Genomic DNA, 23,204 nt, shown 5'->3' on the forward strand with positions numbered 1-23,204 from the left:
GCAGACCCACCACCTCCGTTCCGCGGCGCCGCCCACTTCCCCTTCGCTCCACCACCTAATCCCACGGCATGGCCTCCCGCCCCGCCCTTAGTCAGAGTCAGGAAGGTTCCCCGCGGGCTTAGGGCGTGCAGAACGTGACAGATGGAAACTGCACGTCCCACCAGTCCCTCCTATGACAGACAGCTTCTTGAAGCAATGGCAGCGTTCAGGTTCTTGTGGGTGACCACCAATAGTCGCTCTTCTCCTCGGCACGCACAAAGTGGCAGCCGGGAAGGGGCGGGAAAGGAGGCGGGGCCTTGCGGGGAGGTGGAGAGTGCACGTTCCTTGCCCGCGCTGTGCTCGGCATTCTGCACGCGTCCTCACTGCACGGCGGCTACAGTATCCACTTCAGTTCTCGGCGTGTGTCGCCCTCGCAGTATTGCCAAAATGTCGCTTTCTAACAAGCTGACTCTGGACAAACTGGACGTGAAGGGGAAACGGGTCGTGATGAGGTAATTCTATTTGTCTCCCCGCGCGTCCTCGGGACTCAACCACAAGCTCTGTGGCCCCACCGATTTACTTTCCCTTCTGCCCGTAGTTGCTTTTGCCTTTCAGATTGATTATGGGGATCCTAAGCCTTATAGGGCGAGGCCACGATTGGGTTTGAAGATTCCAAAGCGCTTTTCTCTAAGCTCAGATAGCGTCTTTTGGTAGTGGACGCTGCTGAAAGCACAGATTGCTAGGACCTGTTTCGCACTCTTTCCTATTGCCGAAATGTAGTTAAATCGCTCCCGGCGAGGTGGGATCTAATGCTGATTCTGCAGATCTCTAGGCCCAAAGGAAGGGACCTTGAAAGGTCATTTGGTAATTTCCCTTCCCCCACCCTCCCTCCCTAGACCATCCCACATAAACGAGAAATAGCCCACATTTCTAAGGTCCCTATACAAAACGGTATCTTTCTCAGGGGAAGTCTTTCTCAGGAGTGGAAGCCTCTAAACAATTGGGAGTTAGAGGAGAGGTCTACCGGATGAGGCTCTGTACATCTTATGTAACAAGCCGGCTCTACCTATCCTGCTTGTGGCTTTGGACTCTGGGCCACGAGGTTTGCATCACGATTGTGACACATGCCTGGTAATGGTTGAGCAGGGTGTGGCTTCTCTTACTTGCAGTCCCTGCAGCCTCATCCCCCCCCCCCTTCTCCCCCCCACATGTGGCTAGAGAAGCTGATATTAAAAGTCACAAAGACATCCCATACTCCTGTGGGGTGGCTGACCCTTGCTCTGCCCAAGTAGATCCCTAGTTATTATTGGCTTCTCCCTTATCTAGGATGGTATATGGAATTTCTACACTTAGCCTTTTTGAAATGTGTAATATATTTTATGTGTATAAATACACACAAAGTGAAGGATGATGAGTAACTACCCTCCCGTTTAAACTCCATAGGATACAAGGATGAATTTTTAATTTTTTTTAAGTGTCGGTACTGGGGGTTGAACTCAGGGCCTGGGCACTGTCCCTGAGCTTTCCGCGCGCCCCCCCCCCCCCCCCCCCCCCCCGCCCCTCCTTCTCTCAAGGCTAGCGCTCTATTTGAGCCACAGCTCCACTTCTGGCTTTTTGGTGGTTAAATAGACATAAAATTGTCATGAACTTTACTGCCCAGGCTGGCTTCGAACCATGATCTTCAGATTTCAACCTCCTGAGTAACTGGGATAATAGGTATCAGTCCACCCCCACGTGGCTAAAGATGGTAGTTATTAATGGCTTTGGGCAATCTTGACCATTTATTTTGAAAGTGGTTGATTGCTGGACCCAGTGTGTGGTGTGATCTATCTCCTTCCCCCTTTTGAGACGTGGTAATGTGGACACAATATGAATCCCAGTTAGATAAGTGTTCCTTCTAGCTCTCATACCATGATAAAGGGATAGATAACTGAAAAACGGGACACGTGGTTGCTTTAAATTGGAAATTATGTCCTTTGTGAACTGTGCTCAGAGCTGACCTTTCAAGTGGTGCTGGTCAGATTCCTATAATTGCACACTAGAGCTGTAGCTCTTTCGTGGGGGGAAACTACCTTGGGGAATTAACTGTACTTGGTTGGGATGGGGCTGGAGGAAGAGTGTATCTTTTTCTCCCTCGGGGTACCTTGTAAAGTTTCATTTAGCACAGATTAACCTTGAGGCTTACTCTTGTTTTCTTGATGGAATGTGACCTTCTGTAAGGTTATTTTTTAATTTTTTATTTTTTTTGGTTCCAGTCGTGGGGCCTAAACTCTGGGCCTGGGCGCTGTCCCTCAGCTCTTAAGCTCAAGGCTAGTGCTCTACCACTTGAGCCACAGTACCACTTCTGGCTTTTTTCTTTTTGCTTATGTGGGGCTGAGGAATCGAACCCAGGGCCTCGGGCATGCAAGGCAAGCGCTCTACCACTGAGCCACCTTCCCAGCCCCCTCTGTAAGGTTATTGAACTAGCAACTTTGTTGGCAAAATTTGGGTCTTGTGTCTCAGTTCCTCCATATACTTGGCCATGAAGACTAAGGACAGGTTGAAATAGACTTTTTCTCTGTTGAAGGTTATAATCAATAGTTCTTCAGTGTAATCTCCATTTTCCATCTGTAATAAATTGTAGTTATTTAAACTGAGGGCAAGAAGTTATTTGGTTCCCTAATTATTAATGTACCTCCCTTCAACAGAGAGCTCCATTGTAGAGTTACTCTTTTAGAGGAACCCAGGCAGCTCAATTGCTTTTTGTTTCAGGGCCTTTATGTGGTGATGGTTGTTGGCAGTGTTTTAGCAATGGGGCCTCCTGAACAGGAGCTCTTTTGCTTGCCACCTCTGCCCTGTAAAAGGACACTCTTAATATTTATTCATTTGTCTGGTTCTCTGGTTTAAATTACAAAGGGAGATTGCTTTGTTGGAATTTTAGTCAGAAACCTGGGAATGGAGCAGCTGGGTGCCAGTGCCTTATTTCTGTAATCCTAGTTACTCTGGAGGCTGAGAGATGAGGACTCTTATCTCCAGACAACCATCAAAACGCTCAAAGTGGAATTGTGGCTCAAGTGGTAGAGCACCAGCCTTGATGAAAAAGCATTTAAGCCCTAGGACTGGCACAATACATTTGTACTCGTGTGTGTGCACACACACAGAGTTACCAGGTTACACTTCAGGATTCTAGGACTCCACTTGAGTTTATGAACCTTTTGAGTAAATTTCCATAGGTTGCCAGACATCCTTTGCTTGCTTATAAACTACTCCCTTTTTTCTCGTTCCCTCCTGTTTTTTTTTTTTTTTTTTAAGCCTTACTGGTTTTCTCTGACTTGTAACCTTGTTAAGCAACAGTCTTGATGTGGTGGAAAGAAACAGAAAAAAAAAAGATAACAGTTCCAGCCTAAGGCAGGGAAGCAGTGGAACTAGGCCTGAAGTCCTAAGATTTCAAGTACTGAAAACTTGGTATTCCAACGAAATCATTTTTGGTGCCAGCCCTGGGGCTTGAATTCAGGGCCTGGGCACTGTCTTTTAGCTTTTTCACTCAAGGATGGCACACTACCACTTGAGCTTCACTTCAGGCTTTTTGGTGGTTAATTGGAGATAAGAATCTGACTTTCTTGCCTGAGCTGGCCTTTGAACTATGATCATCTGATCTCAGCCTCCTGAGTAGCTGGGATAATAGGCATGACTCACTGGTTGGTGCCTGGCTTCTAAATGTTTTAAAAAGTTTCATTTGAAAATAGCAAGGTGCTAGTAGTTCACACCCTGAGGCAGAAATCTGGAGGATTGTGGTTTGAGGCTATCCCAGGCAGAAAAGAATTGATGAGTCTGTCTCCAAAATAATAAGCAAAAAGTAGGTGTGAATTAAGTGGTAGAGGTCCAGCCTAGCAATCTCAAAGCCCTGAGTTCAAACTCCAGCACCCTCCAACCTCTCAGTAAAGATCAATTCATAGAACCTTGCCAAGATTATGTAGAAAAGTCTTGAGTTTCCCACAATGGATCCATCTTACATAATTATCATACATCAAAAGTAGGTATTTGAGGGCTAGGAAGGTGGCTCAGTGGTAGAGCCTTGCCGTGCATGCATGAGGCCCTGGGTTTGATTCCTTACCACCACATAAGCAAAAAGAAAAAAGCCGTAAGTGGCGCTGTGGCTCAAGTGGTAGAGCGCTAGCCTTGAGCTGAAGAGCTGAGGGACAGCGCCCAGGCCCAGAGTTCAGGCCCCATGACCCGACCCCCCCCCCCAAAAGTAGGAATTTGACATTGGTGTAGTATCCATAACTATTGCCATTTTATTACATGTGTAACATTGTATAGCCTCAACTACCTCAATCGAAATACAGAAAGAGCTCCTTGAGAGCCAGAGATGGGGAAAGGATTGAAGTTGAAGGCCAGCCTAGGTATAAAACTTGGTGACATTTTATATCAAAGAATAAGTCCTGCATGGTGGTACACTTGTGCAATCTGCATGGTGGTACACTTGTGCAATCCCACTTACACAGGAGATGTATGTATAGGGATCATTTGAGGTGACCCTGGGTAAAAAGCATGACATCATATCCAAAAAATAAGGAAAAAGGGTTGGAGACATGGCTCAAGTGGTGCAGCTCCCACCCAGCAAGCGAGAGGACCTGAGTTCAGTTTCCATTTGCATCAAAACTGAATGCTTTCTGTACCACCAAGACAACCCCCCATCCCATTTCTACCTCTTGGTAATTTCTAAAGTTTTGTCATTTCCCACTTATTATGTAACCCTTAGAGATTGAGAGCTTTTTGTTTTGGTAGTGCAAGAGATTGAACCCAGGGCCTCACTCTTGAGGCAAGTACTCTCCCGTTGGGCTACCCTCCACCCTTCAGTTTGACTTTGTTCTCTGAGCATTTATCCAAGATCTATTCAGGTTGTGACCTGAATCAATAGTACGTTCCTTTGTGTTGCTGAGTAATTTTCCATGGTCTGAATGTGTCATAGTTGAATCATTCATCCACTAAGGGCATTTGGGGTTATTACAGAATTATGCTCCTCTTAACATCTTGTACAAGTCTTGGCATAGATGGAGGCTGTAACATTTTCTTGGGATACTGACAAAATGGACATAAAATGGGGCAATTAGAAAGCATAATGGGCAAGAGCAGTTCCTATGTTGGGAGTCCTCAGAGGGTAAGCTCAAAGTAGACTTGAAGATGTGGTAAGGAGTGGTTTTCCACAGGGCACGGGCAGTTTTCATCAGTAAGCAGGTACCATGACAACAACAACTAGGTGAGACAGATTTCTACCCAAAGCCATGCCTAGGGCTAGGGAGCAGTGGTGCAGGGGGGTGACAGGTGCTCACCCTTCTGCCACTAGCCATTTTCACCTGAGCCTTGCGGGGAGGCTACATGGGGGAAAATAACTCTTGGTAATGGGATATGTGATCTTTGGTATGCACTTTAACTCTGGCAAGGGTAGGTTCAAGATTATTTAAAGAAGATGCTTAGAATCAGGATCAAATGGCCTGAAACCAAGTCGAGTGCCTGCCTGCCTTTCCTCCTTCTCATCCTCCCTTCTTCCTTCACTGGTGCCTGTGTTTGAACTCAGGAACTTGTACTTGTCTGAATGAGGCTCTGCCCCTAGTCACAGCTTTTTTTTGCTGGTGATTTTTTTTTTTTTTTTGGGGTCCGGTCGTGGGGTCTGAACTCTGGGCTTGGGCACTGTCCCTCAGCTCTTGAGCTCAAGGCTAGTGCTCTACCACTTGAGCCACAGCACCACTTCTGGCTTTTTTCTTATGTGGTGCTGAGGAATCGAACCCAGGGCCTCAGGCATGCAAGGCAAGCGCTCTACCACTGGGCCAACTTCCCAGCCCTGCTGGTGATTTTGGAGATGGAATCTTGCCAAAACTTCAGCCCACACTGGCCTGAGACCTTGCTCCTCCAGATCTCAGCCTACTGGGTAGCTAGAATTACAGATGTAAGTCACTGGTTTGGAAGCAACATACCTTTCATTTTGAAGACTTTTTTTTTTGTTGGTCCTGGGGCCTGAACTCTGGGCCTGGGCGCTGTCCCTCAGCTCTTCAGATCAAGGTTAGCGCTCTCCCACTTGAGCCACAGTGCCACTTCTGGCTTTTTCTGCTTATGTGGTGTTGAGAAATCGAACCCAGGGCCTCATGCATGCAAGGCAAGCATTCTACCACTGAGCCACCTTCCCAGCCCCTTGAAGACTTTTTAAAATGTTTGACTGTAGAATTATTTCTCTTAGTTCACCTTTAGGAAGGCTACTCAGATTGGAGGTCTGGCTTAGGGTGTATAGATTAGCAGTCATCTTAGGTTTGTAGTATTTTATAATCATTGCCAGCTCTCACTCTACTAGAGAGAGGAAAGGGTAGTGACAGCAGAGTTTGGAAATGAATATCAAGGAAATTTTTGTCATCTTCTTGAGTAGGTCATACTTTCCTGTAACAGTGAGTTGGTACTAGATTTTAGTAATGGTTGATGTTTCCGATCTCAATTACAATGTGAAGCATTAACATATAATCATTAGCACACTATGGTTCTTTTAAACACTGCGAATTGCTACCTTAATTTCTCTTAATAACTACAAGGTAGATATTAGCATCCTCATTCTACAGATGAGAAAAAATTCATTTAAATATGATCTTGGGTTGTGTGTGATGGTACATGCCTGTAATGTTTTGGAGGCTGAGGCAGGAAGTTTGTGAGTTTGAGGCTAGTTTGGGTTATAGAGTGAGACACTGTCTCAAAAAAAAAAGATCTTGGCAGGCAAAACTTAAACATCAAAAATATGGGCTACCACACAAATTGTTGAGTAGTTTCTTAACAATGATAAAGCAGTAATCTGAGGTAAGAAGGGGAATTCTGCCTGCAGTACATTATCAGTTTGTGACATTTTGATCACTTCCTTTCTGATTGCCTGTTTATCAGGTGGGCAGGGCCTCACTCTTACCCTCTCCTTCCTGCTTTCTGAAAGAGGCTGCCTTCTTTATATTGTGTGCATATTACTTGACAGGTAACATGTAAGCTTGATACTTGGGCTCAGGGTTTCCACCAAACCTTAACCCCAGGCATTTTCCAAAGAGCCTGAAGATTCTCTTGTTTTACTTTTCTTTTCTTTTTCTTTCTTTTTTTTTTTTTTTTGGTCCAGTCGTGGGCCTGAACTCTGGGCCTGGGCGCTGTCCCTCAGCTCTTCAGCTCAAAGCTAGCGCTCTACCACTTGAGCCACAGCGCCACTTCCAGCTTTTTTCTTTTTGCTTATGTGGTGCTGAGGAATAAAAAAAAAGTTGTTTAGGTGGAATTGGCATTGACTTCCTAGGTCTTCAGGGCTAGTTCTTGAGAAGTTTCTAAAGTATGAGATACATTCCTAAAAGGGCACAAATAATGTGACTAGTTAACCGCAAAATGAGCATATATTTGTACTGTCAGGTCCAGAAGAAATGGGACATTGCCAAAGTCCCAGTTCCTGCATCTACCCTTTTTCTCCATGGCTAACTTTGATCTTGACTTCTAATGCCACTGATTATTTTTAAGGTGAGATTTGGGTTTTAGTTTCCTTAACTGAGTAGATAAAAGTACTTCTAACCTTTGAGGGAACAGTAAGGTAATTGCTTATAACTGAATCTGAAACTTGGTTTCTTTTTAGGGTGGACTTCAATGTTCCTATGAAGAACAACCAGATAACAAACAACCAGAGGTAAGGTTCTTACAAAATCTGGACTGAAGCAATTTTCCTTTCATATTATAGAACTGCAGCAACATAAACCACATGATTGTTGACTTCCTTCCAACCCACAATCTGCTCTTTAATTGTAGGCATTTAAACATTCTAAATCAATGAGAAAATATAAATTAAAAAATAGCCTCCTAGCTGGGCCTAATGGGTGCTGTATGCCTGTAATCCCAGCATTTGGGAGTCTGAGGGAGGAGATGGCAAGTATGAAGCTAGCCTGGGCTTACATAGTGAGACCCTGTGTCAAAATGGCAGTGAAAACATTGTCTTGCCAGGCAGCAGTGTCTAATGCCTGTAATTCTAGCTTTTCAGGAGGATGAGATAGTGAGGATGGAGATTTATTTATTTTTGGTTGTGGGGCTCATTAAGAGAATCAGCTCGTACTGGGCACCAGTGCCTCATGCCTATAGCCTAAGGTCTAGAGGATCACAATTCAAGGCCAGTCCTGGCAGAAAAATTCACTGGATTCCATCTCCAAAAAGAAGAAAAGAGCAGGGATAGAGGCATGGCTCAGGTGGTAGAACACCAGCCTAGGAAGCACAAGGGCCTGAGTTCAAACCTGCAAAAAAAAAGGACAAAAAACACAGCTCCCAGGTTTTAAAGAAATAGCTATATTTAGTTAATTCATATTAATGGGATTGTGTGGTATCTCCATACATGTGTATAGCATTCATTGATCACAGAAGAGAACATGCCTGATAAAGTGTGGTGCTTATTTCACTTAACATAGTATCCTGTGGTTCCATGTGTTAAGCTGAAAATAAGAGGATTTCATTCTTTAGGACTCAGCAATACTGTATTGTATATGTATATCACATTTACTTCAGCCATTCATCTGTTGATGGGTAGGCACTGAGGCAGATTCACTATCTTGACTACGGTGTATACACCTCAGTACGGTGTATATGCCTCAGTAAACCTGGATGAGCCAGGTATCACTTGTCTGCTTATTATATTTCCTTTGGAGACATGCCCTAGGGAGCTGGTCATGTATGTATCTTCTGTCTAGCAATTCCCCAATTTTCCAACTTCTGGAGAGAAGCAAGTGTTCAACCTCCATTACCTTGATGTATAGATGATTAATTATTTTTTGCTGGTCCTGAGGCTTAAACTCAGGGACTGGGCACTGTCCCTGAGCCTCTTTGTTCTCAACGCTAGCACTCCTATCACTTGAGCCACAGCACCACTTCTGGCTTTTTCTGAGTAATTTATTGGAGATAAGAGTCTCACAAACTTTTCTGCCTGGGCTGGCTTCAGACTGTGATCCTCAGATCTCAGCCCCCTGAGTAGCTAGGATTTACAGGCATGAGCCACCAGCACCAGACTGAGTGTGGTAGCCTGTTGAGCCAAAGAACTGAGGATACATTTTAAAAGCCAGGTTGTTCCATGCCAGCCAGGCCTTAGCACTCCAAGCACATCGTTCCATAGAGAGGAGCTTTTGGGGGGCTGGGAAGGTGGCTCAGCAGTAGAGTGCTTGGCCTTGCATGCATGAGGCCCTCAGCACCATGTACACAGAAAAGGCCAGAAGTGGTGCTGTGGCTCAAGTGGTAGAGCGCTAGCCTTGAACTGAAGAGTTCAGAGACAGCACCCAGGCCTAGAGTTCAAGCCCTGTAACCAACCAACAAAAAAAAATTTTAAAAAGAGAGGAGCTTTTGGTTTGCTGTGCTAACTCTTCATCATAAGGGACATATCCATCGTCACACTGTACTATGCTAGGTAGAGGACATGGTGTCATGCGTCCACCTTTGAATGATGACAGATTGGATGGAATTTGGAGAAGAACATGGGCTTTTCTATTTTATGGAGTTATGAGTAAAATACTTTCCCCTTTCCCCCATCCCATTCCTAGGAATAACTGTTTCATCTATTTTCTTTTTGTGGTTGCAGGATCAAGGCTGCTGTCCCAAGCATCAAATTCTGCTTGGACAATGGAGCCAAGTCAGTTGTCCTTATGAGCCACCTGGGCCGGCCTGATGGTGTCCCCATGCCAGACAAGTACTCCTTAGAGCCAGTTGCTGTTGAACTCAAGTCCCTGCTGGGCAAGTAAGTGGTTGGCTCTGGTGCTGATGAATGTGTAGGGGTAGGGGCGAGGTAGTCAGGCTGTTACTGGTCTTGACTGTTCCTGGCAGATGGCTCACATCTCTTCATCTCTCGCTTTCCCAGGGATGTTCTGTTCTTGAAGGACTGTGTGGGCCCAGAAGTAGAGAAAGCCTGTGCCAGCCCAGCAGCAGGGTCTGTCATCCTGCTGGAGAACCTCCGCTTTCATGTAGAGGAAGAAGGGAAGGGAAAAGATGCTTCTGGGAACAAGGTAAGTAGCCATGGTGCTTTTCACTTGATTTTTGTTGTTGTTGTTATTGTTGGTTATGGGGCTTGAACTCAGGGCCTGGGTTCTGTCCCCTGAGCTTTTTTGCTCAAGGTTAGCACTCTACCACTTGGAGCCTAGCTCTACTTCTGGATTTCTGGTGGTTCATTGGAGATAGGAGTTTCATGTACTTTTCCCTATCTGGGCTGGCTTTGAACTGCAGTCCTCAGATCTTAGCCTCCTCAGTAGCTAGGATTATTAGGTGTGAGCCAGCAGCACCTGGCTTGACCTGTATTTGGGAGAGACTGCTTGGACAGTAGAGAAGGAGACTCATGTTTACTTTTTCCTTTACACACCTTTTTCCTGAAGTAATATACATGTAAGAATGCACACATGAGAGCTTGATGAATTATGCCAGTTAACATTTGTGTAACCAGGCTGGATTAAGGAGTAGAATGTTGCCAGCACTAATTATGTTGATCACGCTTACCTTTCAAATACCTTTGAACTGTATGTGAACACTGTTGGAGTTAGGAGTATTCCGTGAATGAGTGTCATAATGAATAGGACTTTAGACTTAAGACATTTTCTTCATAAATATAAAACATTTCTTGAAATTTCCTTTCAGATGAGAATGTAGGTGTCTTTATCATTTCATAAACTAAGTGCCATAAAGGAAAACAAATAGCCTGGCACTGGTGGCTCACACCTCTAATGCTAGTTACTCAGGAGTCTGAGATCTGAGGATTGCAGTTCTAAGCCAGTCGGGGCAGAAAACTCCATGAAACTCTTTATCTCAAGTTTCAGATAGGAAGTCTTGGCTAACATTGGTTCTTTTTGCCTGGGCTTCATAGCATAACTCAGTCCATTAGCTCAGCAAACTTTCTCTGCAGGGCTGGGTGGTAAATACTTGAGGCTTTGTGAGTAATCATTTAGTCCCTAGCAACTACTTCTGGCCTCTGGGATCTTTTCAGCTCTGCTATTGTCATGCAAAAGTAAAGGCATCCATTAAACAATGACAAAACAGGAAAACCAGAATTCAGGGCTTGGAAGTTGGCTCAGTGACAGAGCGCTTGCCTTGCATGCCTGAGGCCCTGGGTTTAATTCCTCAGCACCACATAAGCAAAAAGAAAAAAGCTGGAAGTGGCCCTGTGGCTCAAGTGGTAGAGCTCTAGCTTTGAGCTGAAGAGCTGAGGGACAGCGCTCAGGCCCAGAGTTCAGGCCCCACGACTGGACCCAAAAAAAAAATAAAGAAAATGAAAACCAGAATTCAACTATTAAGTGATCAGTGGGTCCTGTAAGCATGATTTTGAATTTGTTGGCTAGAGGGGAAGCTGAAAGGCACTTTTTAGTACTAGCCACTCTTTTGGTCTTCAGAGATGAGAATAAGATGCTCTGAGGTTAGAATCTTAGTCCCCTTTTGACTTCTGACATTTCTTAAGGTCATGTGGAGTGCCTGTCTCATGCAGTTTCTTTTCTTAGCAGCACAGATCCTGATCTTGCCTTTGGCATGATACTACTATAGTACTAGGAGTCAAATGCTGACCTAAAATTTGGTGCCCTTTTAAACTGAAACCCAAGATGCACCAAGTTGATGGCTTAGAAATGGAATGTTTTATTCAGAAAATGATGAATTGGTTATACCAGACTCTTTCTTTCATCATCTCATTTAGTGTCTCAATACAGAAACAAAGTGAGGACGTGAGCATTTATTTTATTCAGTATGACACATTGATCTTCTAGTATAAACAATGTGTTCTCATTACTGGTAGATTAAAAGTGAGACCTGAGTTCTGATTAGTTTCTTTGACACCATTTTCATGAACTTCCCATGTAAGCTGTTTTCCTTAAGAATTCTTAAATAGAGTAGTGATCCTGCGGTTTTGGTAGATACGGAAATTTCAAAGAAAGAGCAACTGCTCAAGAATTTCCATCCTGCAGAGATTGTGGTGGCTTCACAGTCCTTATTTAGCATCTGTACTTTTGATTTTTTTGGGTCATTAGTGGACAACCTTGTTCTTTGTGGTAGCCTCCTTTGCCTTCTTAAAAAATAGGGAAGTGGACCTGTGGCTCAAGTGGTAGGGTGCCAGCCTTGAGCAAAAAAGCTAAGAAACAGTACCCAGGCCCTGAGTTAAAGCCCCAGTACCAGCACAAAAAAATAGAACAGGATTGCACAGTGGACATGTGCTCTGTTGTGTGCACTCTGTCTCCCTTTGCGGATTTGCTGTCTCTGTATCTTTGCTTACTTGCTTGCTAGAGACTTTGCTCTTCCTGCCATCCTGCTTTAGCACTCCTTTGGGGGATCCTAAAGGGCTGATAACTCAAATCCCAATAGTTCATTCTCTTTGCACCTCTATCTTTGTAGGAATATATTCCTTGTTTTTCTTGGATGCATTTCCATCCAGGCTTCTGTTTCTTTGCTGCCATGAAGAATTTTATTTCTTATGGCTGAAGAATTCATGATATCTACATACACACATATATCACAAAACAGGTTTTTTGTCAGTTGTGGGGCTTGAATTCAGGCCCTGAGTGCTGTCCCTGACTTTTTTGCTCAAGTCTAGTGCTCTACCATAGCACCCCTTCTGGCTTTTTTTTTTTTTTTTTTTTTGCCAATCCTGGGGCTTTAACTCAGGGCCTAGGCACTATCCCTGAGATTTTTTTTTTTTTTTTTTTGCTCAGAGCTACCATTCTATCACTTGAGCCACAGCGCCCTTCTGGCTTTTTCTTTTCTTTTTTTTTTGGTCAGTTGTGGGTCTTGAACTCGGCTTGGGCACTGTCCCTGTGCTCTTCAGCTCAAGGCAGGCACTCTACCGCTTGAGCCACAGCGCCACTTCCGATTTTTCTAGTGGTTTATTGGAGATAAGAGTCTCATGGACTTTCCTACCCGGGCTGGCTTTGAACTGTGATCCTCAGGTCTCAGCCCTCCTGAGTAGCTAAGATTACAGGCATGAGCCACCAGTGCCTGGCTCCCTTCTGGCTTTTTCTGTTTATGTGGTACTGAAGAATCGAATTGAGGGCTTCATTCATCCTAGGCAAGCACTCTATCACTAAGCCACATTCCTAACCCTTAATAACTTTTGGTTGGCTGTGGGGCTTGAACTTAGGGCCTGGCCAATGTCCTTGAGCTCTTTCTTTCAAAGCTAGTGCTCTACCATCTTGAGCCACAGCACTATTTCCAAATACCCTCCTTTTTAGCCACTATAAAATAAATGTTTTTGAGGTGTGTTTCTGTTGTGATGTTTGAACCTTCCCTTTTCCAGCCCAGCATGGCCTTGCTTCTTTTATGAGGAATATGTGTGAGGCCACTTTCACTTTGTGGATAGGCTTTTAGTAGCCAGCAGCTTGAGTTATGTGACATGCTAATCTTCACAAGGAGAATAAGTCTAAGTGTGAAATTCAGTCAGGATAATAGGAACGGTGGCTTACAGGATGGGATGTGACTAGCTTTCATATCATTGAGGTTTACAATTTTAAGGGAAGATGAGAGAGAACAGAACCATGCAGAAATAACCAAAATAAAAAACCCCTTGAATATTTTGGGAGAAATAATAGTCTGTTACTTGTGACGAAAGATGGTATTCTACCAACTCAAGGTCTTGAGATAGTTCAGAGGACTTTGATGGCCTGCAATGGTTTAATAGTTTTTGTTTTCTTTTTTTTTACAGTTTTTTTTTGGGGGGGGCAAGAACATTTCCAATGTTGGTTTCTAGTCTTCCATTTTTTTTCCCTTTGCAGATTAAAGCTGAGCCAGCCAAAATAGAAGCTTTCCGAGCTTCGCTTTCCAAACTAGGAGATGTCTATGTCAATGATGCTTTCGGCACTGCACATCGAGCGCACAGGTATCAAGAGCCTTGTGACACACTGAGCTGACAGCAATGTTCTTGTTCAGTTGATCAGCTCAATGTGTGGCTTGCTTTTTGGAGATTTTACTATTCTGTGTCCTTTTAGCTTTGATAGAAGCTAATTGGGAATTATCATTGGTGGTTCTGGCTGTGTATTCCTGATCCAGAGAGGAAATAAAGTTTTTTTTTAAAAAAGGTTGTAGACTTTAGGAAGAAGTTCTAACTTTTTTTTGTATGAATTTCTTCCTGTGGGAATGTTATAAGAATCTTAAGCTTGCTCTCTCTCTTTTTTGTCATCATGGGGCTTGAACTCAGGGCTTTGAACCAAAATCCTCAGATCTCAGCCTCAGTAGATAGGATTATAGGCATGGGACAGTGGTGCCCAGCTTCTTAAACTCTTGAACTAGCTGATTGCTCAGCTCTTGGCTTACTGAAGACTACTAATTGGATATTTTAAATTCTACTTAAGTGGTTGCCTTTTACTCCTTCTCCTTAAAAGCCTTATACCTCAGTGGGTTTTTTAAATTGGAGTTTAAGGATGAAAAGCTAGTCTTCTGGTATCTTAGAAGTGAAAGCATTTCAGTGCTGAAGAGAGAGATTTCTTTTACGACTAGATTTTGAATGTCTTTGATTTTTTTTCCCCTAGCTCCATGGTGGGAGTCAATCTGCCACAGAAGGCTGGTGGATTTTTGATGAAGAAAGAGCTGAACTACTTTGCCAAGGCCTTGGAAAGCCCAGAGCGACCCTTTCTGGCCATCTTGGGCGGGTATGGAGAATGACACTTGGATAATGCTTTTAAGTAGTGCTTGCCTGGTACTAGGTCATACATACTTTGGGTGGTTAATTGTCAAATAGATAGTACAGTCACTGTGGATAATTGAGGAGAATTTAATGATCTATAGAGGCAAGGGCAGGGTTTAGGACTATGCAGTAATCTGGGGCTAGCAGTAGCCATCACCATTCCTAGGCCTGAAAGGACATAAGGAGAAATTTAGAGAGGCTGTTGAGAGTTCCTCTGGTGGAATTAAGTGTCTTTGATCAAGACAGAGAGAGAGACAATCACCTGGCAGGAAAGGGTATGGGGGCTTGGGAAAAAACACTATGATTGCCCTTCAGTCTCTTGCTGCTGTGCCCTGTCCAATCACCAATTGACTGAAACCCAGTTAGATGCCAGAGGGCAAGGAAGCCACTTGATGTGGTTCATGCAGGTCAACCGTGGTTCGCTGGCACTGATAGGGGCCTACTTTGCATAGTAAGATTAGGTGATATTGAAATAATTTAATAGTATAAATAGTATAATTTAAGTTTGTGGGGGTGGTAAGGAGGTGTTTTTTTGCCACTTAGTGTAGTCTCCTACCCAGATATCAACAATTTCTGGGAAAGTAATTATATTTTATTTTTAGAAACCTTTATTATAGAAATTTGTACAAAATTGAATTCTAAGAGTATAAGAAGTCCCTAGCTGCCTACCTTATTGTCTTATTTCCCTCTCCTAGAAGATGTGTTCCAAAAGATTCAGGATCCTTTGTTTTGGCCACTGATGTTTCTCAAAGACCTAGACCAGTGGCATGGCACAGAGTATAGGTGCCTGGTAAAGGTAGCTCAACAGAAAGATGCCAAAAAGCAAATGTCCAGCACTGTACCTGAAATATGATTTCAATTAGGAAAATCTATTTTTGTTCATCATATATTTGTATGTTGTTCCAGTGTATATTTAGTGTATAATCTTAACCTTGTTCTCAGAACAGTTGTCATGAGGCTCAAGAATCACAAAATTAGCCGTCTGGCTCAGACACAATTGGAAATCTGAAAGCCATGAATTTTTTTGGGGGAAGAGGGTACAAAGTTGACCTATTTGGACCCTATACTTTGTTTAGATAAAAAGTTTGCAAAGTAGACCTATTTGGACCCTATACTTTGTTTAGGTAAAAGCTTGATTTCTCTTGTGTGCTGGGAATAAAACCTAGAGCCTTACATGTGCTAAGCAAGTGCTCTAGCATTGGCTGTACCTGTAGCCTAAGGCTAGGTTTTTTTTTCTTTTTTTCTTCCTTTTTTTGGTGGGGGAGTTGCAGTGTTGGTTTTTTTTTTTTTGTCGGTCGTGGGGCTTGAACTCTGGGCTTGGGCGCTGTCCCTCAGCTCTTCAGCTCAAGGCGAGCGCTCTACCACTTGAGCTACAGCGCCACTTCCGGTTTTCTGGTGGTTTATTGGAGATAGGAGTCTCATGGTCTCTCCTGCCCGGGCTGGCTTTGAACCGCAATCCTCAGATCTCAGCCTCCTGAGTAGCTAGGATTACAGGCGTGAGCCACCAGCGCCCGGCGCAGTGTTGGTTTTGATGTAAGAGCCTAGGCACTGTCCCTGAGTCTTTTTGCAAGGCTATCATCTACCACTTGGGCTGCAGCTGCACTTCCAGCTTTGTTTTTGGTGGGGGGGGCCAGATAATTGGAGTCTCCCAGACTTTCCTGCCTGGGCTGGCTTTGAACTACCATCCTCAGATTTCAGCCTCCTGAGTAGCTAGGATTATAGGTATGAGCCACCAGTGCTGGAATAAGAGCGTTTTCTAAGCCTTTCTTAGTCCTGGGCGCTACCTTTAACAAATTTTTTCACAATGGATTTGGACTTTGAGGTGGGCAACATATAGGGCAAAGTTATGCAGAATGTTGTCATTTGAGCTATTTTCCCTGCCTTAATATATATTCAGGCTATATGTGTATTTTCACTTCCCTTATCGATAATTCTTGCTTTCCCTTTCCCTTCTAGAGCTAAAGTTGCAGACAAGATCCAGCTGATCAATAATATGTTGGACAAAGTCAATGAGATGATTATTGGTGGAGGAATGGCTTTTACCTTCCTCAAGGTGCTCAACAACATGGAGGTAGGAAACCAAACTCAAGTGGATGTGAAATAGCTCTCCACGAAATATCAGGCTATGTACATTTAAAAAGAAAACCAGTTTCTTTTGAGCCCAGGGATTTGTGCTTGCCAGGCAAGTGGTCTATCACTTACTTCAACCTACAACCCTGGACTATGAAAGTTTTTCACATGAACCTAAAAACGTTTATTTTGGGAAGTTGCTTTTGTCTTTGCATTATTCCTATTACTGTCTTATATCGTGTGTGTGTGTGTGTGTGTGTGTGTGTGTGTGTGTGTGTGTGTGTGTGTGTGTGTGTGTGTGTGTGTGTGTGTGTGTACACTTACTAGGGCTTTGAACTCAGGGCAAGGGATGTTGTCCCTTAGCTTTTTCACTCAATGGAGCCACAGCTCCATTTTCTGGCTTTTTGGTGGTTAATTGGAGAGTCTCATGGCTTTTCTTGCCTAGGCTGGCTTTGACTCCCATCCTCAGATGTTAACCTCTTGAGTACCTAGGATTACAGGCATGAGTCACTGGGTCTGGTTCTTCCTACTTTTGAGTCAACCATGTTTTTATTTTTTAACTTTTATTTATTATTATCTTTAAGTAGTTGTACAAAGAAGTTCCCATTCCACAAAACAGTATATGAATACAAGGTGTCTGACAACATTATCATCCATCGTTCCTAACCCATCCCTTCTCTCACTTTTTTTTAAAAATTGACATTAGGTGATTACATAAATATATTTCACAGTATTGTGGAATAGTGATACTTAAAATCACAAACACATCTTGAGCTTCACAAGGCAAATTGTCATTACCATGGTCTATAAAGTTTGTGAATTCTATGAGCTTTGACAATACAAATTATTTCTGCCACATCGCAACCATGTTTTTAGTGTAATGAAGCTGACCTTCCTCCTCTTGTCCTTCCTATGTAGATTGGTACTTCTCTGTTTGATGAGGAGGGGGCCAAGATTGTCAAAGATCTTATGGCGAAAGCTGAGAAAAATGGTGTAAAGATTACCTTGCCTGTTGATTTTGTCACTGCTGACAAGTTTGATGAAAATGCCAAGACTGGCCAAGCCACTGTGGCTTCTGGAATACCTGCTGGCTGGATGGTAAGTTGCTTGATGGTTATGGTATGGGTGTAAAAAAGTATTGACATTCATTCATGTAACTGACAGACTTAAAAGAATCTTTTATTGCCATGCTCTGGCTCACGCCTATAATCCTAGCTACTCAGGAGGCTGAGATGTGAGGATCGTGGTTCAAAGCCAGCCCGGGCAGGAAAGTCCATGAGACTCCAATAAACCACTCAGAAAACCAGAAGTGGCGCTGTGGCTCAAGCAGTAGAGCGCTCGCCTTGAGCTGAAGAGCTCCGGGACAGCACCCAGGCCCAGACTCCACAACTGACAAAAAAATCTTTTATTGTTAATATAAAGGAAATGTGCAGAAGGGTTACAGTTACTTTGGACAATGTCACCCCTTCACTTGCTTCCAGTTTTTCCCTCCCATCCCCACCCACAAGTAGAGCTCACTTTCAACAGTGTCCAGGAAGTCAGGAAGTACCATTGCTGCATTTCTTCACCCTTTGTCCCTTCATTTCTGTGCCTCCCCTTAACCCTTCAAAGGGTTGAACAAGACAAAAAAAGAAAATGAGAACAGCAACAAAGAAAAAACATCTTGTTTCAATTTCCTGGAGTTAATTTCTATAAATATGATTTTATATGATTGGATATACATAGGGATTATGCCTTTGTTCCTCTCATAATTATCTTCCTTTGGTCTCACTGTATATGAATGCCTAGAGTATGCAATAGACATTTTTTATGTGTTCTTGGTGACTCAACCCAGGTCATGCTTGGAAGGGCTTTTTTTTTTTTTGGTCTGGTCGTGGGGCCTGAACTCTGGGCCTGGGTGCTGTCCCTCAGCTCTTCAGCTCAAGGCTAGCGCTCTACCACTTGAGCCACAGCGCCACTTCCGGCTTTTTTTTCTTTTTGCTTATGTGGTGCTGAGGAATCGAACCCAGGGCCTCTGGCATGCAAGGCAAGCGCTCTACCACTGAGCCACCTTCCCAGCCCCTTGAAGGGCTTTTGTACTGAGCTACACCCTTAGCCCACCAGAAAACTTTGTATGTAATACGCACTGTAGAAGCTAGCTGTTAAGAGAAGATGCCCAATGTTGCAGTAAACCATTTTCTGTGGGAGAACCCATGGGGGAAAACAGTGATAGCCGATTGTCACCTGTAATGTGGGGACAAAGCGTTTTTTGTCTTCATCTGCTTAATGTTTACTTACTTGTGCTGCAGACAGTGCTGTAGACTTCCATGATTTGGGGCTACTCTGGATTATGTCCAAGCCCACTTTATTCTATGAAAACATTAAGTATACTAATTACAAACAATGAAAATATGAGTTTATTAAGGATTAATATATGAAGGAAGGCATTAGGATCACAGTTCAAAGCCAGCCTGGACAAATAGTTTGCAAGATCTTATGTCTGCCAATAAAAGCTGAGTATGCTGGTACATGTAAGTAATCACAGCTATGTTGGCTGCATAAATAGATCACGAACAAGTTGACCCAGACATTAACATAAGATCCTAGTCAATAAATAAAGCAAAAGGGGTTGTGGATGTGGCTAAATTGATTATACTAAGGCTTCTCCTAAGTTCAGTTTTAGTATTGCCAAGGAAAAGTCTAAAACCTAATATAGTTGTGTGTAGGGCAGAGGGGTCAGGGCCTCATGTTCTCTCAGCTTTTTGGTTGAAGACTACCCCTTTTTCATTTAAGCCACATCTACGTGTGTGTGTGTGTGTGTGTGTGTGTGTGTGTGTTTCCCTGATGGTTAATTTTTTGTTTTTTTGGTGTAGGTCCTGGGCTTGAGCTTTTTTGCTCAAGGCTGGTGATCTACCACTTGAGCCACACTTCTGGCTATTTAGTTGTTTAGTGGAGGTCTCATGGACTTTCCCACCCAGGCTGGCTTCAAAGCATGATCCTCAGACCTCAGCCTCCTGAATACCTAGGATTTTGGGCCCTGCTTACTTAATGTTTTTTTAAAGAAAGAATTTTGCTGTATAGGCTCAGTTGACCTGGAGCTCACAATCCTCTTGACTCCCTTAAAATTGCTGGTGTTATAGGCACATACCACTATGCCCAGCCTTGATATTATTTTGATAAATGTGGCTCAAACAGAGCCCAGCAATATCATTTTGGATGTTTTTTAAAAATGTAAGCTCTCTCTGAAACTACTAAATCAGAATCTCTAGGAAGGCATGTTCTCCTGGTGATTCTGATATGTGCCATGTTTGTGAAGATTGATCTGAGTTCAATGTTCAGTCTCAACACTAAAGACATCTTAGATTTTTTTTTTTGGTAGAAAGCTGTAAGGATATTTTAAGTATCCCTGGCCAGTAGGTGTCAGTAGTGTGTCCCATTGTCACCACTGTTTGTGGCTGTGTAGAGTTTACCCAAGTTGAGAACCACTGGTCTGGTTCTTGACTACCATTGATACAGTGAATAAGAATGCCTGTGAAGGGCTGGGAAGGTGGCTCAGTGGTAGAGTGCTTGCCTTGCATGCATGAGGCCCTGGGTTCGATTCCTCAGTACCACATAAGCAGAAAAAGCTGCAAGTGGCGCTGTGGCTCAAGTGGTAGAGCACTAGCCTTGAGCTGAAGAGCTGAGGGACAGCACCCAGGCCCAGAGTTCAGGCCCCATGATTAACGCCCCCCCCCCCCCAAAAAAAGCCTGTGAAATAATGGAGGGTGCTTTTTCTTTTTTCTTTCTCTGAACTTGATCTTCCAGAAAATAGACCTTCTGAGGTAAGAGGTGCGAACATGTTATATTTGTCAATCGTGAGCTTGGACAGGGCCTGGTTGCTATCTCTGAGCTCTCTTGCTCAAAGCTAGCACTCTACCACTTTGAACCACAGCTGCACTTGTGGTTTTAGGTGGTTAGTTGGAGATAAAGCATCTCATGACCTTTCCTACTTAGGCAGACTTTGATTTTCTGTCCTCAGATCTCAATTTCCTGACTAGCTAGGATTATAGGCATGAGCCACCACTGCCTGGGTTAGATCAATGATTTAAAAGACTGAAGGGTACCTTTGGTTCCAGAGGAAATACTGATTAGCCTTCCATTCTGGTCCTTGGTAAGGGTGGTATTCTAAGTAACTTTCTAGGTGATTGATTTTCTCTTTTAATTCTATTCCCCAGGGCTTGGACTGTGGTCCTGAGAGTAGCAAGAAGTACGCGGAGGCTGTTGGTCGGGCTAAGCAGATTGTATGGAATGGACCTGTGGGGGTATTTGAATGGGAAGCTTTTGCCCGGGGAACCAAAGCTCTCATGGATGAGGTGGTAAAAGCCACCTCTCGGGGCTGCATCACCATCATAGGTAAGGAAGGAGTCCTGTACAAAGCTCATTAATGTGGCCTGACAATTTGTATCAGGGGAAGATAGAAGAGAGATGGAGATGGCTAACTTTTCCTGGGTGTCTTGGCTCTGTGTAAATCATGAGGACTAAATGGATGTTCAGTTCATGGAGGATCCCTTTGATAAGATGGAGTTGGGTTGAGGAACATGCTTGCTTTCCAGTTCTGGTCCCTTTCCTTCATATTCGGTTTTCATTCCACAGGTGGTGGAGATACTGCTACATGCTGTGCCAAATGGAACACAGAGGATAAAGTCAGCCATGTGAGCACTGGGGGTGGTGCCAGTTTAGAACTACTGGAAGGTAAGGTTCTTCCCTGGTTTGGGGCTTATTTGGAAGCAGGGGTGAGGACTATACACTGACAAGTAGGTAGAATGGAATGGAGAGTTAATTTTTTGTTTTGTTTTGCTGGTCCTGGGGCCTGAGTGCTGTCCCTGAGCTTCTTTTGCTCATGGCTAGTGCCCTACCATTTGAGCCACAGTTCCACTTTATGGCTTTTTTGGTAATGTATTGGAGGTAGGAATTTCAGAGACTTTCCTGTTGGGGCTGGCTTCGATCTGTGATCTTCAATCTCTGCCTCTAGTATCTAGGATTATAGGCATCAGCCACCAGCACTTGGCTTGGAGAATTAGTATTAATAGGTGTGTCATTATGTATTAGCAATGCAAATGGAAGAACTTCAAATAAAGCCCCTGCATTCATTTGACATGGGGAGGAGCAGAGGGACTTGCCCTCAAATATGTCATATTCTAATTGACCTGGGACCCAAAAGTGCCTGTTTCCCAAGTTGCAGATGTATTTCCTAAAGAAGACCAGACATGCTATTGGGAAGGGAGCAGGGGGCAGGTGTGGCTTGGTGGATCCTGTAGTTAATGCTATGTATATATTCTCTCAACAACAGGTAAAGTCCTTCCTGGGGTGGATGCTCTCAGCAGTGTTTAGTACTTTCCTGCCTCTTGGTTCCTGTGCACAGCTCCTCAGTCAACTTAGTGTTTGCAGCAACTCCATTTGGCGTTTGCTTAAATCTTTCCCTAACATCAAGATTCTGCTAGTGGTCAAGAGATGCAGCCCCAGGAACAGATGCACAGCTTTGCAGCTCCTCTTGCACCTGGGATTTGCCAACATTCTTCCAGATCCCACTTCAATGTCTCAGTGACTAAACCATTGTGCATTCTAGAATGTATTGATACTTTGCTCTTAAAAAGTGAGCTGTATTACCTTAGTGTGTTTTGATGTAGCTTATTTTGATTAGCTTTGTCACTGTTCCCTACTTAGCACTGAATCAGTAAGATGAAATTCCACCTGTAGGGAAAAATTGATCATCTATTAAAGAAATAATAAAAATGTCAATTGCAACTGATTTGTTTTTCCCCCTCGTCATACTTGTGTTAGGAAGGGTGAGAACAGAATCTTGAGGAAAGAATCAAGTATCCATTTTCTGAATGGGGCAGCAGCAGTGGGTAAGGTGGGAGGATTAGATAAATGCATATTCCTTCTTTAAGGCCTACTTTGTGATAGACATTGTGCTTATCAAGGGTTATAATAAGTCTGAGCTCATTTCTTTCTTTCCTAATTTCTATTCTCCATGGTGACCATTGCCTTTTGGAATTTACTTACCTCCTTTAAAACAAAATGCTGATAGCTTCTTGATTTTTTTTTAATGCCAAATGGAAGTTTTTTCTTTTTTTTTAATCGGTCATGGGGATTTATAACTCAGGGCCTGGATGCTCTCCCCCAGCTTTTATCACTCAAGCCTATTGCTCTACCACTTTGAGCCACAGCACCAATTCTGGTTTTCTGGTGGTGGTGGTGAATTGGAAATTAAGTGTCAAGGAATTTCCTTCCCTGGCAGGCTTTGAACTGTGATGCTCAGCTCTCAGCCTCCTGAGTAGCTAGGATTACAGGCAGAGCCATGGATGCCCAGCTCTATAATGGAAGATTTAACTCTTGGATATACCCTCTACCCCACACACAATAATCCTTCAGTTTTCCAGTAGTTTTGCCGTATATAATTACAAATATTCACAACTGAGGAAGTATGGTATGTCTGTGATTTTTATTTTTGGAGTTCTTTAAAATTGTTCTCATTTTATCACTTGAT

General features: G+C 43.5%; 1 protein-coding gene across 1 annotated transcript; it reads left to right on the plus strand.

Annotated features, from left to right (window-relative positions):
- Positions 1 to 318: 318 nt before the first annotated feature.
- Pgk1 (phosphoglycerate kinase 1) lies at positions 319 to 22,453 on the plus strand. The gene is made up of 11 exons (XM_042668255.1): positions 319 to 491; positions 7,592 to 7,642; positions 9,566 to 9,721; positions 9,842 to 9,986; positions 13,719 to 13,822; positions 14,472 to 14,591; positions 16,583 to 16,697; positions 17,615 to 17,794; positions 20,890 to 21,067; positions 21,308 to 21,406; positions 22,005 to 22,453. Exons 1-11 carry the CDS (start codon positions 427 to 429, stop codon positions 22,043 to 22,045), a joined length of 1,254 nt encoding a protein of 417 aa, XP_042524189.1. The 5' UTR covers positions 319 to 426; the 3' UTR covers positions 22,046 to 22,453.
- The last annotated feature ends 751 nt before the right edge of the window (positions 22,454 to 23,204 follow it).

This window comes from Dipodomys spectabilis, unplaced genomic scaffold (genome assembly GCF_019054845.1).
Source record: "Dipodomys spectabilis isolate Male_0828 unplaced genomic scaffold, ASM1905484v1 ptg000424l, whole genome shotgun sequence".
Lineage (NCBI taxonomy): Eukaryota > Metazoa > Chordata > Mammalia > Rodentia > Heteromyidae > Dipodomys > Dipodomys spectabilis.